The sequence below is a fragment of the Barbus barbus genome (genome assembly GCF_936440315.1).
Source record: "Barbus barbus genome assembly, chromosome: 26".
NCBI lineage: Eukaryota > Metazoa > Chordata > Actinopteri > Cypriniformes > Cyprinidae > Barbus > Barbus barbus.
This window is the reverse complement of record NC_136754.1, coordinates 17,810,788-17,825,943: the sequence shown is the minus strand read 5'-3', so window position 1 is coordinate 17,825,943 and position 15,156 is coordinate 17,810,788. Positions and strand designations below refer to the sequence as shown.

At 42.4% G+C, this 15,156-nt stretch overlaps 1 protein-coding gene across 3 annotated transcripts in view; it reads left to right on the top strand.

The window, feature by feature from the left end:
* The window catches only part of LOC306846311 (chromodomain-helicase-DNA-binding protein 7-like), a 54,931-nt gene that overhangs the window by 8,134 nt on the left and 31,641 nt on the right, over positions 1-15,156 (top strand). For all 3 annotated transcript variants that reach the window (XM_079379596.1, XM_079379594.1, XM_079379595.1), the window contains exons 2-3: positions 5,598-7,575; positions 11,780-12,192. In XM_079379596.1, coding sequence (XP_079235722.1) covers positions 5,773-7,575; positions 11,780-12,192 — 2,216 coding nt within the window. In that variant the 5' untranslated portion in view covers positions 5,598-5,772. The remainder of the gene's footprint in view (positions 1-5,597; positions 7,576-11,779; positions 12,193-15,156) is intronic.

Below are 15,156 nucleotides of genomic sequence, written 5' to 3'. Positions count from 1 at the left end.
CTTTTCACATGATCTAGGCTTTTTACCCTATATAACTTGGGCTATGAATCACTGTAATTGCAGGCGGATGTTGTAATGTTGCCAGAGTATTTGTTACTACCCAGTACACTGTCTTTTCGTCTTGAAATTCTGAGTTACGATGTACGATTTTAAAACAGATTATTACGGAAGTTCTAAGCGGCCATGCATTATTATAATTTTTCTGTCTTGTTTTGTCGTTATCACGACTGAATTTTCTCGTGATCTCGACGTAACGAAAGTTGGTTTTGTGGTTATCTGGACATAACGAAAGTTGTTGATCTCAACGTAAAAAACGTTTTCTCACGACGTAATTGTAGCTATCGTGAGAAAATCAGGGTCGCTATATTGTCTTCGACGATAAAGTTGCAGACCCGACAGCCTCCTTCTCAAGTGTCCAACACTTATGTGTAAGTCGTCAATCACTGACAGACACAGAGCTAAAATGGCCAAGTATGAATATGCATTAAAAGCATTATATCATGGATCAATGTAGTCGGTCACACACACAACACCTTCAATATTTGGGATGGTCCTTATACCATATTTTTATCATTTCAGTTTGAGTGAGTCCCTGATCAAAGTAAAAGCAAATACGATCATCCATGATGCTGCGATGATTAGGGCTGGGTATCGTTCAAAAATGTTCAATACCGATACCTTGAGTTCGATACCGGTTCCTGAACGATACTTTTTTCGATACCAGTTTTATGAAATCAGTTTTAATAAGATTACATTATCTCAAAAAACAATTTTTTAATGTTGATATTTATACAGACTCAAAGACTCATCTCCTGAGCCACTGCACAAAGGAACAAAATATAGCCAACACAATAAATAAATAAATAATTTTAATAAAGTTCAAATTGTTTTCAGTTTACACATCTGTTAGGCTACGTTTACATTAGTGCATGTTCATTTTAAAACACATCATCATTTCTAGGTTGTTAAAGACTTCAAGAAATTTAAAATCTTCATCCACTTTCATAAGTGGGTGTTTTATTTTCTTTCACCGTATGTTTTATTGATATTAAATTCTGGTGTAGTATGTCTAATTATTTGAATGCATAAACAACTTAGTTTATTTAAATGTATCCTTAAAATAGCCTAATGAAATGTTTTATTTTTCCTCAGAAATTCTGTGTTCTGTATCTAGTTTTCAAATGAAGGCATAAAACATTAATTTCATTTTTCTTATAAATTATTGAAAATAAAACTATTTATTTTGGCAAACAAAATTTTACTATTAAAATTAAAACATGGAAATGTTGTGTGATTATTAATTAAAAATGAAGAGTTTTAATAGTAGCCTAGTAGTAGCAGTATGTACACTCTGCTGAACAATATTTTGATGGGTTTCCGGGAATACCTTTACATTTCTTTGTGTATATGATATGACGCAAGTTTTACTCAAATCAAATTCAAATGTTCATGAAGTGACTCTCAGAGCAGTTCTAGAGCTGTTGTTCATGTGTTTATGTCCTCATTTAGTGAGACGGCAGACGCTGAAATGTCACGCGAGCTTCAGTCTGTCAAGTAAGCGAAACTGTGCGATATAGAGAGCAGACTGCTCCGTACGCTTTCGAAACGCTCTCGCAGATGTCAAACACTGATCAATCAGCACCGCGTCACTTCTAGTCAAACACACCTAGTGCTGCAGGCTTATTGGCTCACTGACGGTGATGAGATTAACCCCTTAGGTATCGAAATTTGGTACCGAACGACAAGACGTTTTTCGATACTCTGTGGTATCGAGGCAATTCGGTCGGTGCCTAAAAAGTATCGAACTCTATACCCAGCCCTAGCGATGATGCTGCTTCTATAGCATTTTCTCATGCCGAATACACAGAGAAAATTAAGTCGTGATAACGACAAAACAACTTTCGTTATGTCGTGATCACGAGAAAACAAGACAGAAAAATTATAATAATGCATGGCCGCTTAGAACTTCCGTAGATTATAACTCTATAATCTGTATAATTATAATTATAATGGGGGAAGTTGTGGCCTAATGGTTAGAGAGTCGGACTCATAATCCAAAGGTTGCGAGTTCGAGTCTCGGGCCGGCAGGGATTGTAGGTGGGGGGAGTGAATGTCCAGCCCTAATGTGGTGGTGCATGTTTTTAATAGCCAAATTTGCTTTTCTTACAGAATTGATTGGTGCAAACAAATCAAAAGTGCCTCTTCTTCATCTAAAGGGATCAAAATGTTATTTAATATTTCATAGTAGGGGTGGAACGGTTAAACTTTTTCACGGTTTCGGTACGGTTCGGCATGTTTAGGGGGGAAACTATACTGTTAAATAAAAATAAAGAATGATCTATGTAACTACAAGCAACAGCACAAATAAAAATACAACAGAGTAAAGATACAAATAAAATAATCAGTGATTTTCAGTTGTTTTTTTTTAGGTAGGTCTATAGCATTAGTTTTTAGGTACAGTAATCGAATAAAGTAATCAAATGTAAAACAGCATTGCATATTTGACTGTATAAACTAAAGATGAATCTTAATTAAAATTACAAAAGCGATTCAGTTAAGAGCAGTGAGTGATTTCTTTGTTGCTGTTTGATTAATATTAAGAAAGTGCCGTCACTTTAAGAGAATGCACTGATCCAGTGCACTGATGCTGTACGTTCAGCCGGCTTATGTCTGCTATAGGATACTTACCAAGATGGGCATTTTGACATTTTTGTGTGAATTTGTCCATTCAAACACAATACTTCAGAGAGAGCTTAATATTTGCGTGGGAATTCTGAGAAGCAACGTAAGACTGCTTTCCTAGCGATAATAGGAGAAAGCATGGGAAGATGCCTGTGGACGAATAAAACTTAATAAAACCCGCTTTTTTCTCTCCACTTTAGCCCTGATGCCTTTGAGTCTTTTAGTAGACCACAGCTACTGAAAGAGCTTACAAACGACTGAGACAAGAAACGCTAGATGCCATCTGTTAAGATGTAAACATGCCGACGCTAATCATGACACGCGGCTGCTAGAGGAGTTCCTCAGCACTGATTTCCCTCAATATCCGGGGCGTTTAGACTCCTTGTGGGGAAAAATCGATGGTACAGCATTTGGTTTTAACCTATACTTATATCCATTGCCACCTGTAAGCTCTTTCAGTAGCTGTGGTCATCATATCAGTAATTAATTTTCTGAGTTGTCTATTTCGAGATTTTTTTGAAGTTTTGTGGTAAAAATAGCAACAGGTAGCACTAGTAGCTCACCGAGTGCAACCATTTTACGTCATCAGAATAATGCATCCCTTTAAATGTTTAAACTGGCAAAGCTTACATGAGTTTAGTTTAAACACAGATAAACGTGTGCTGTTCAGGTCTCGCCTGTGCGTGCGCACTATCGGCACCCGTGTGATGACAGAATAAATGCTCATAATCCAGCATAAGGCACAATGGTTTGTCCACTGTTTTTTTTTTTTTTTCTATCGCTGTTGTTGTAATGTACTGGGAAGCCAGAATGCGCATCCATTAACAGAAACATTCATTAGCCGAACCCTGTTTGTTTTACTTATTACAAACCATATTACAGATGCATTGTCACCCCTATTTCATAGATGGTGATCTTGTCTTTTTCTATAACTTGTTCTGTCAAAAACTGAATATTTTCCTAGGCTCCTTGTTTCTTTGCAGAACCAGAACAATCTAAACTATTTTTACAAATCCAGCACTAAAATTTCTTTTTTTTTTTTTTTTTTAACTTTACTAGTGAGACTGTTTCCATTAGGCTTTTATCTTAGAGGATGCAAATATTGTACACATCTTAAATGTTTTTTTTTACCTGGCAAGGTTATTTTAGTGACGTTATGTGTATTTGTGGTTGTAATTGGCTGCGTCTTCACTTCTTGTTCTGCCCTCTGATCAGGGGCAAGCCTGGCCGCCCACTCGCTGTGGTTATGCTGTGAGTAAGTGTGTACGTCATAATGCTCTTGCTCTATGGCTTGTGCTCTTCCTGAGGGGTGTGGTGCTCCAGAAGGAGCTTTTTTGGCACTCCGCCACATCTGTCACTCTCAGAAGAGAATTGGGTGAACGGTCAGCCTGCCGGCTTAGACGCCAAATCTGATCATAGGTATTCAAATTTGCGGCTTTTGGCATGGCTTTGTAGGATCTCCCACCCTCCCCCGCCGATGCAGCAAAAGTAGCGTAGTACTTTGGTGAATAGGGACTGATTTATGGCTGTGGTGTTGAGACTCCTCTTCCTGCTCTTAACTAGAGCTGTGAGTAGATTAAAGCTGTGCTGCTGTCACCCACAGGCAGACATCTCTCCTCCTTAAACTGATGGTCTTTTTTCTTATCAGTGGAATGAATATTTCTACTGGTCTACTGGTTTTGGTGAAGTTGTGTAAGTCTGTAACATTTGCTTTGTGTGGTTTGCAGCAGTGACTGTATACTGCGATATTGACCACCTGCCATGCTGCACGACCACTAGCTCATTATGAAGTTATCTAGTTTTACTCACTCTTGTCACCCTAGTTTACATCAGAAAAGGTTTTTTTTTTTTTTTTGTGTGTGTTTCTGTCATTTGTTGCCCTAGTGCTGTAGTGTTGAAGAACTATGAAATTTCATGTCCTCAGAACTTTTGTGGCACAGGTTTTTTTGAGGATGCCTAAAATGCAACATGCTGAAGCTTGTCTTTCAGTGTGGCTCTTTGATCCTTAGATAAGGCTGGTCAGTATAGATTTTCACCAGGATAGTTTTAGCAGCAGCCATGTGGAGAGGTTTAGAGAGAGGAAAATTGGGGGTTGGGTGAAGGAGGAACTGGATGGGAGGAGCTTGAGATGGGGGTGGAAAATTTTTCTTGTGGGGTAGCTGAAGTTGAGGCGATGCAATCCCCCCCCCTCTCCTGCTCATATGCGTAACACCCCCTACATGTGCATATTCACTCGCTAACTCGTACACGCATGGAGGTAGTTGTGGTTGAGTAGGACATCTTAGCAGGGTGCATTTTCCCCCACCCTTGCCTGGTTTATCTCACATCTACATAATTCCCCCTGCTCATCTGTTTACCTCGCACTTGGGACAAGGTTAGGTATGCAAAGTGTGTATGAATTTACACCTTACTCGTACTCCTCAAATGCTTCAGAAAAGCACAAATAAAGGCTGCAACAGGGCTGGTTTTAAGACTTGGCTTCAGCAGGTGGGCCGCCTGCTTGTGTTCCTACATCTGCCTGCCTGGTCTGGCAGCTGCTGTTGTTTAACTACCACTGCTTCTGCTGCTGCCTCACTCTAAACTCCTTTGTTCTTTCCCCACCATCAACGAATTGTAAAGAATGAATGAATTTAGGCTTGGTGCCTATGTGTTTTGGCCCTTTTGTTTGGAAGCAGAAGGAACAGAGGGTGGGGGCTGGGATCAAAGGTTGGCAAAGAGTCAGTTACAACTGATTTAACTGCAAAAAAAAAAAAAAAAACGTGCCACCCTTCAACTGCACTTGTATCTCTCAACAGCTGTGACTCACTGGCTGAAAAAGTAATAAAGAATGGTTAAAGTGAACAAAACGGAAGAGGCTTGCTTTCACCTAGAGCTATTTGTTAATTCTCTCTCTCTCTCTCTCTCTTCCTCTCCAGGTCCTGTAACCTGACTTTGCCTGACGCTGCGTTCTCTGAGAGAATTAAGGAAATATGGAGTGACATGCTGCAGATTAGTTAGCGGATTAGCGGTTTTGAGGACATCACCTCTGTGTGAGCACACATTCCCTGTCCTGCTTCTGAAGCTCGGCTGCACAGCAGGATCGCTGCAGCCATGGCTGACCCAGGCATGATGAGCCTCTTCGGAGACGATGGGAATCTGTTCTCTGATGAGTTGGAGGGCCTGGGGGACTGTGGCTACCAAGGTCAGGCAAATCCAATGAGTCAACAGATGCCCCATGAGCACCAAGGCTACGGGCAGCTCTCCTCTACTCTTCACCTCTCCTCACCTGCTGTACCTGGACAGGCCAAGCTTGGCCACCCTTTTGACCACTTCAATCAGTATGAGCAGCCCAAGATGCATTCAATGGACCAGCAGGGGGGCCGGATGATGGGGAACGGACCAGTAAATGGCATGTCCTCCCCTCATTCCCGCTATCACGGTCCTTCGCCAGGTGCAGGAGGGTCTGCAGGGCATCATGTCTACCCGGGAGCACAAGGAGATGGCCAGAACCAGTCATTCTCAGATGGTGGAAATGCGTGGGGCGCTCAAGCAATGCAGGTGCCCGATCAAGCTAGACCAGCTTTCCAGCAGCAACCTCCACAAGCCTCGTCTCATCAGCACGGCCCTGCCGGACCACAGGGACATGCCCACCAAATGGGCCCTTTTATCGGCCACGGTGACTATGCCATGCAGGGACCCAACCAGACACAAACACCTCCCAGAATGAACCACTTTCCCCAAGGCCTCCCTCAGGAAGCCAATCATTTTATGGGTCATGTGGGGATGACTCAGAATCCCAGCATGTCGGGACCCCCCATGCGTCACCCAGCACAGTCTCCTCAGCAGCATCAGCAACCCAATCAACAATTTCTCCACAGGCCTGGCCAGGGTCCGGTTCATCCGGAGTCTGTTGCCAGCCACAACCCCCAGTTCCCACAAAGCCCTTCAAGGCAGCAGCAGGTCATGGGCGGAAGACCCCACCAAAACATGGGATATAACATGCACAACCAGCAAGTCCCTTCCAACACTGTAAACAGCTCAGGGCAGTACCCTCCCTATCCTTCGTATGGCAACCTTAATCAGGGATTAGCCAACACTTCAGGGATGAGTCCCAATTTGAGCCTTACTACCACCACCAGCAGCAACAGCAATCCTAATGCTCCCGTGACCCAGGTGCAGCGCTACGCTGCCCCGACGGGGCCCCAGCGCTACCCCACACCTGGGGCTCAACAGGGACCAATGCACCAGCAGCCCATTCATGTGAACCAAATCAACACCCAGCCTATGCATCCAGCTCAAAACCAAGTTGCAGTCCAGCAGAAGCTGCAGCAACAGCATCTACCGCCTCCACCTCAGGGATCATACGCCTCCCCTCCTTCCATGTCGCCCATGAGGAACCTGGCTACCCCTGCGGGCACGCCGCCTCCCCAGCAGGGCCGTCCGCCCAGTGCGGGTTTGGTAACTGAGGTGGGTGGCTACCCTGGCGTGCCGCATCAGTCTCAAGGCCCAATGGCTCACGCCCAGAGAGGAGCCTGCCCAATGAATTCAGCTCAGCAGCATCCCCACCAACAGCTGCCGTCGCATCCCTCACACCCACATCCTCCACCAACCCAGATGTATGATGCTTTGTCACCCAATCATAGGGCCACGGGTGCTCAAGGAAGACCTCCAGCAGGACCGGGTGTGAACCACACAGACCCCCAGGACCAGAGGCTGCTCGCCCTACAAGCGCAGCGTCAGCAGCTGCAGACGCCCCCATTGCCTTTCCAGCTGCAGCAGGTGCACACCCCTCCCTCGATTCCCCCGTCACAGACACACCTGGCTGCACACCATCAGAGCTCCCCTCCGTCTCAGCAGGCATGGGCACCTCCTCACCAGTCGCCTCCACCCATGCAGAAAGTGCCTCACATTCAGGTGAGTTTTGCAAATGAAGCATGCCTTCCATTGTCCTTAAAAGTCTTTTGGAAAGTCCATGTTGTGCACGTGGGTGGCAGAAGGCCCGTTTGAGGGTTTCTCTTAGCGGCTATGGTACCGCCTTTGCCCCACAAGTGTGGAAATGGATTTTTACAGCTGTTTGTTTCCACCTCGCTGCATATCCTGGCCCTCCCCATGACACAGGCGCCATAGTGCTAATCTCCTAAACCCCCACCCCTCCCCCCTTCCCACTCTGAAGGGGAAATGCTCCCTTCCTGCTCGCAGTAAGCATCACTCTCCTCCCCCGTCTGCACTCCTTCCGTTCCCCTCTCGCTCTTGCTCGCTCTCTGTCTGCATCACTTCTGTCTCTCTCTCGCTCTGCTCTTTCTGTTTGCTTTGCCTGTCTCGGAGGACTCATGCGTGAGTTAATGGCGTACAGCAGGATGCGTCCTGTTGGGAGGGTGGAGGAGGGAGCCAGTGGGGAAGGGAGGTTAGCAGCTCTCAATAGCTGCGTGTGTCACGTGCTTCTGATGCCATTAGCTTGTTTTGCTCTGAAAGCCTCTATCTGGTGACCCATTCACACACAATGGCTGCTGTTATGCCAGCGTGCACATCCTGCACATAGCATTTGTGTGTCGCTTTATCTCACTCATACCAGTGGTGACAGCCATGGCTCGATGTCCGTGGTGGTTTCTGGCTGATTGTGTGATGATATTAAAGTTTTATGGTTGACATTTTAAGATCAGTATGTATTAATTCATCCACCTCACTTGTGACCTAGATGAAGCCATTTAGATTTTGTCCCAATCATGAGTTGCCTAAAGACATTTAATTCTAAAATATTTTCTATCTGCTGTGGTGTGAACAAAAATACACATTTTGTAAATGAATGAGGTTATTGTGAAATTCATCTGTTCAGTAATTTCAACAATTCATAACTGATGTTACAATGAAACAACAGACTTTTCTGGTGACACATACTAGATGTCTCTAATCACTTAGTCTGTTTAACACTGAAAATTTCTTTCAATTGACTGTAATCTCAATATCAGATCTGTCTCTATCCAATCAATAACCGTTAAACCAGCAACCGCAATCAACAACCACATAAAACCAAGTTCCCGGCCCTACATGTTAATCTGTTTTACTCAGATGTATGTCACAATATAAATGAAAAGATTTGTGAGTGCTTCCTTTACATCACGAACAGTGTTGGGAAGGTTGCTTTGGAAATGTAATAGGTGACAAGATTACAAGTTACCTATTTAAAAATGTAAGTAGTGAAACTATTTAAATTTACTTAAATGTAACTGATTGCATTTGGTTACTTTTTGATTACTTTTCAGAATTAATTTCTAAATTTTTGCTACATTTTTCTAAACTGTTAATCATTTTGAAACATTAAAAGCAGGGAAGGTTAGCCTTACAGTAGCATTCAACACTGATTACTGTCAGACTTCCAAAATACTTCATCACTTGAATTAAGATAATTTCATTTTAAAGCACAGCCAATAACAAAATCAGACTTTAGTACCTATTTTTACTTTAAGATTGTTCAGAGGTAAAAATACAGATTTAAAATCATAAAATATAGTTTTATTACTAACACTGTTTTTGAAATAAAATCTTTGCATAGCTATGACAGGAAACACTGGCATCTGACAATGCCTTGGGGAAAAAAGTTCATTTAAAAAAATATAGCGCATACACAAGCCCAAATAGCAAATATAACAGTTATCAAATAAGCATGTGTCCTAAACTCCTGAAACATTGGTCTTTTTTTGAGCAGGCAATGCAAATATGGAAAGAAATCAGTCAAATCTGTTTGTGTGAAAATATTCAATTGTTACCACCTTCATTACCTTGTAATCGTTAACGTTTTCACAGTAACTGTAACAGATTAGTTGCATTTATTTTGTAATTAAATTACGTAATTCAGTTTCATCTAACTAGTTACTCCCCAACGCTGATCATGACTTTAACGCTACATTTTAGACCAGCTGAGACTAAATTAATTGATATCTGGAGATGGCATCTAATTTCTGAAACCTGCAGTGGTTTTCAAAAGAATATTTGAGCAGGAACATAAATTTGGTTTCGTTGAAGTTGGCATGGAGTTAGTCAAATGTGCTGGTCACCTTCTTGCACACCAAGTTATCAAAGAAACATAGGCCCAATTTGCTCCACTCAGAATGTGCAGCACTCACCTCTCATGCTATTAAACGCCAGAGCAGTGTCATTCATGGAATATTGAGAGGTTTGATATGAAATGAATGAGACCATGACCTTTAAGTAGAGCAGTGCTTCATTTAAGGGAACAGACTCTTCATTGTGCCTTCAGTCAAACTGGTACCAAGCGCAAGTGTTCACCGCATCACACTGGGCTTTAAGAACTAAAATAGAAGTGCAGATGGGCATGCATGCATCTGCCATCTTAGCTGCCTGCCATCTTAGTGGTGTTGCACTCTCTCTGGGTCAGACGCAAGCAGAGCAGTACTTCCTAAATATTCAGCATACAGCCAGGAGGGTACGATTGTATGCTTGCACTTGCTGTTCTTAATTTGCGCAAACCAAATGTTGTAAAAGGAAGTTGCAACACAGAATGGGTAAAATGGCAAGTGCATAATGTTCTAGAAATTCTGGCTTTTTGATATTGATTAAGCCCTATCCTGCCATCGTTGTCCTTTTTAAAGATTGATACAGCCTCAGAACTTTATAAGTTCATGTGACACAGAGATAGAAAGCCTTTGCTATACTTTGGCATCCTCGTGTGTTTTTATTCCGTGGGAGTTTTATTTGGAGTAGTTAGCTGCTAGTAAGTAGCTTGCAGTATCTAGGTGTTTCAGTGCCATAAATTTGTAGCTCATTTAGATTTGCTCTCAGCCAGAAGCAGACTGAAGTTCAACAGCAGTGAGCAATGAATCTTGAAGATAAAGTTTAGCAAGGGTTAGGCTTCGTGTCTGGGAGCCAGAATTTCATCAGATGAATTGGGTGTTAACTCACAGGTTTGCCCTGCAAAAAGCCTGCCGTGCAGAGCCGAAGCGCAGTGCTCCTTTAGGGAGTATATAGCTCTCCGAGTGAGCACTTTGCCTGCTAGATTAACTGACACGTCAGTCTCCCCCTCCGAGAGATGAAATCCTATATTGAACATATTGTATTCTGGACTGCCGCTGTCAAATTAGAAATGCAGAGAGCGCGTGCGGTAGGCCTATTGTCATTCATGCAATTGATTATTGGGGAGGCTTGGCAAGAGGAGAGACATTTATCCGTTAAAGCGGCGGCAGAACGCTCGCTGTTCCAGCTGCTCTAATGATCGCTGTTGAACTGGGTGTTGGGCATTTTCTGTGACCTTGCCACTGTTTGGCATGCATGGTGCACCCTTATTTCTCATGCTGTTGTTTACAGGAAATATGCATTTCATCACCACAACGATGTGGTTTACGAAGTCTTTTGTTTTAAAAGCGAAGTGCATGGTATGCAGTAAAACTCTAGACAAGAATCAACACATGGCTTATGGAGATTACACAATATTCTTCCTGATTTGCCAGGATGGAAACTGCTTTCACCAGGCCAGTTTTTTTGTCTATATGCCTTTTGAAAGATGTAGCATATTGGATTAAATTTGCCTTACGTTTAAAACCAAGGCATTTATGAAGTATAGATATAATTTATTAGTGTCATAATGCCTCAGTCCCATCTGCTGCAGGGACTCTGGGAAGCTGGACGCTTAGCACAGCTGCCAACATGTTTCCTGTCAGTCTGTCTTTGCCATGAATGAGAGGGGGACGGAGATAACTGAAAGGAGAAAGGCAAAACCGTTGCTGCATTAATGCTGCTGAGCTACAGCTAACACTGGCACTAATGGGAGCTAAGGGAATCAAACCAAGTAACATGGCATGCCTCAAGGGCCAACAGCAGCAGGGGCAGCTGTTTTGAGTGCATTAAAATGTGAAAATGTGTTAATTCACTTTTCCCCAACTTATCCTAGCTTTTCTGGGCAATTAAAAAAATGCTACTTAATGTATCTGTTGTTGATTAATGTAAACAAGCAGTGATGCAATGAGCTTTGTTCAGCTTCTCCTGTGTCTGCGAGATATGCAAAAATGCAAAAGGAAATCCTCTAGTTGTGTCTCCTGCCTTTAGTTATATTTCTTCTTACTTGGTACTAACAGATCGCCCTGTCTCTCTCTCTCTCCGTCATCAGCATTCTCCATCAGACCCTTCCCTGGAGATGATAACATCTAGTAAGACACCTGCCTCTGGCCCACACCTCCAACCAGCCAACTGTGACATACAGCAGACGGAGAGCGAGCTCAAGCCAAAAAAGAAGAAAAAGAAGAAAGCCAAGACGAACGAAGGCCAGGAGGGTAACAACATCAGCAGTGAGGCCAGAGGAGAGGCACCTTCTCTGATAAACGAGGGAGATTCTCTTATGACTCCCATGGAACAGTCTGTTGTTAAAAAAAAGAGCAAAAAGAAACCAAAGGAGAAGGAGCCCAAGGAAACGAAAGAGCCCAAGACTCCCAAAACCCCGAAGACTCCCAAGACACCCAAAGAACCCAAGGAGAAAAAAGTGAAGACTGCCACCCCAAAGCCTAAGAGCTCCAAAAAGCCCAGGTATGCAAAATCTGATCCTCCTTTAGTCTTTAAAAATCATAACTGCGGTTTTATCTGCATTTTTTGTTTAAATGTTGCAAATGTACCCCATATTTACATGAGCAAATGTGAAATCTCCGTATTTACTGTAGGTGCTTACTTGTGTGCTGGATGGAGTGTCACAGCCTCATGTGATCATCTGGTTCATTGAACTGTAGATATGTTTAGTATGAGTTGTTTTCTAGGTCTGGTACAAGCTGATGGTGCTTTATCAGAGTTCAGTCAGTTCAGTTGTCAAAGGTGTTGTTCTTTTTTATAATGCTTTTGAGACAAGGAACTTGATATCGTCTAAGACTTGCTTTTAGCTTCTTTTTTTGACACTTTATCAGAAAACTTGACACTTTTCTGATAAAACCTTCGCTAGTTGCCTGAACTTTATTCTGGAGGCCTTTAAAAAAAAAAAAAAAAAGAAAGAAAAGATAATCGCATCTCATCTTTGCTGATCATTTGTTCTGTGAAGAAGTCATTAGTCAGTTTATATTTTATTAACGCTACCTAAAACAGTATACTATCATATACCATCTCTCTTCTGGATATGGTTCACAATAATGCTGCTTATTACATTTAAATGATGCCCCTTTCCTTTTTTCCTTTGACCCCCATCCCCCTCGGAAAAGAGAGAAATGCATCCATCCTGAATATGCAGAGCAAGGTTGCATGGCCATTTTTCCTCTAGCGGAGGTAGTAACATGATCCGGCTGAGGAATGTCAGACTTCCCCCTTAACCCCCACCCCCGCCCATCTGAAGCCCCGTCACTGCCGCGTCCCTTTCATCAAGAGGAAAAGGGCCGGGCCAAAGCAAGCGCATCTGCAGCACAGTGCCAGAACAGTAGGTCATCTGAAGGGGGAGGAGGGACGAAAGTCTGTGTGTGTGTAAAATGAAAAAGAGGAGGGGAATGTCTCCATTCAAAATGGCACCTAATACTAGTTAGTCCACAATGCTGTCTCATTAATCATGCCGGCCTGAATTTGACCAAATCTGCTACAGAGCTGGATGTGTGGTGTTGGCGAGCCCCTGTGGATAGTTTTTAAACTGTGGCCCCATTTCTCAAAAAGTGGGCTACTTATAACACATCTCGCATTTGATGTGAGTGTCGTTCATTTCCCTTCCCCCAGCTTCATTTGTTTTTCTTATCAGCTCTTTTAACGTTTTCCTTGTTTAGTTACTCTTTTCATGCAATTGGAGTACAGGAAGCTTGGTTGGACGTTAAAAGTCTTGGCCTTGTATCTGTTGGCGTTCTTATCTAACAAAGCAAGCACAACTATAAATAGTCATTCTCAGGCCGCACCCAGGGTAAAATATTGAGTGTCTGTGAGCCCAGGTTTGTTTTCCATATACATACGCAGCCATCACACACTTCAGAAAGATCCCTCCTCAGCGCTGCATTGCATGTGGCTCTTTCCCCCCACGAGAAGACTGTTTTGCATTGCAAATGCACACCTCTCACCTTCAATTTATTGGCAGGTTCCCAAGCAACTATAGCAAAGCCCCCATTTTAGTTGGTGGGGTTGTTTTCTAACTGCATAACCACCTAACCTGGGTGGGCAGTTCTGCCGACCCTTTGATTTCCATCTCATGTCAAATTAGTCTCTCTTTCTCTTTCGCAGATTATCTTAGCTACATCCTGTGTGCTCAGATACGAAAACCACAACAGTCGCGGTTGCATAGGAAGTGCTGCAATGTGTGTGTACTCAAAGATCTTTGCTTGCGGGACCAGCATGCCTGTTTGCTCATGAGTCTAACTGCAGCACCTTTACGCCAGACTGCTTGCTTATTTGTCCTCAAACAAGTGCTCCGCCTTGTCTTCCCTCCAGGCTCCAGTGGAAAAAAAAAAAAAAGTTGAATTCTGTGTGACATTGAACCTCAAAGACAAAGTGCAGAGAGGTGGATGGCACAACAATGAAAGGGCCAAGCATCCAACTTTGTCCTCCCTCTATTTTATCCTTCTAAGACTAGCAGACCTGTCCCACCAGGGCTTGGGAGTTTTCTGTTTTTGTGAAGACTTGTCGCTGCTTTGGTGATCAGACAGGCCACCGTCTCAAAAGAGTGAGTGAGTGAGACAGTGCGGTGAATGGATTCGAGAAGTGTGCAGAACGCTGAATGCGCAGCCACTGGGGGACAGGTAAAAGTGAAGACTCACATTGCCATCTATCAAAGACTCCCTCGCTTAAAACAAAAACTCTCCCCATTTTATGCTCATTAAAGACCTTACGCTCTGAAACAATTTTTATTTTTTTTAGAAGGCTAAAAAAATAGTCTCTAAGGAATTTTAGCACCTCTAGATACTGCCATTTAAAAAGTTTGGCATCAGTAAGATTTTTATTTTAAATGGAGTCTCTTTGTTCAAGGCTGTTTCTTTGATCAAAAATACAGAAAAAAGTAATTGAGATTATTGCCATTTTCTAATATTGGTTTCCTATTTTAATATACTTTAAAATATAATTTATTTCTGCTATGCAGCGCTGAATTTATTACCCATTACTCCAGTCTTCAGTGTTACATGATCCTTCAGAAATTATTGCTGATTTATTATCAGTGTTGAAACTGTTGTGCTGCTTAATGGTTTTTTTTTTTTTTTTTTTTTTTTTTTTTTTTGGAACCTGTGATACTTTTTTTTTCTTTGATTCTAGAAATAAAAAGTTAAAAAGAACAGCATTTATTCAAACTAGAAATATATTGTCTTTTCTAACAAAAATCTGCACTTTTTATCCATGTAACACATCCTAGCTGAATGAGAAAGAGAGAGAAAATTTACCAACCCCAAACTTTTGAATAGTATATATTGTAACACAAAATTTCTGTTTTGAATATTGAATATTTTTTTTTATCAAATAAATGCAGCCTCGATGAGCATAAAAAAAAACATTCAAATCATTAACATCCCAAACTTTTGAATGGTATTGTATGTTGCTTTGGTTTTGCAC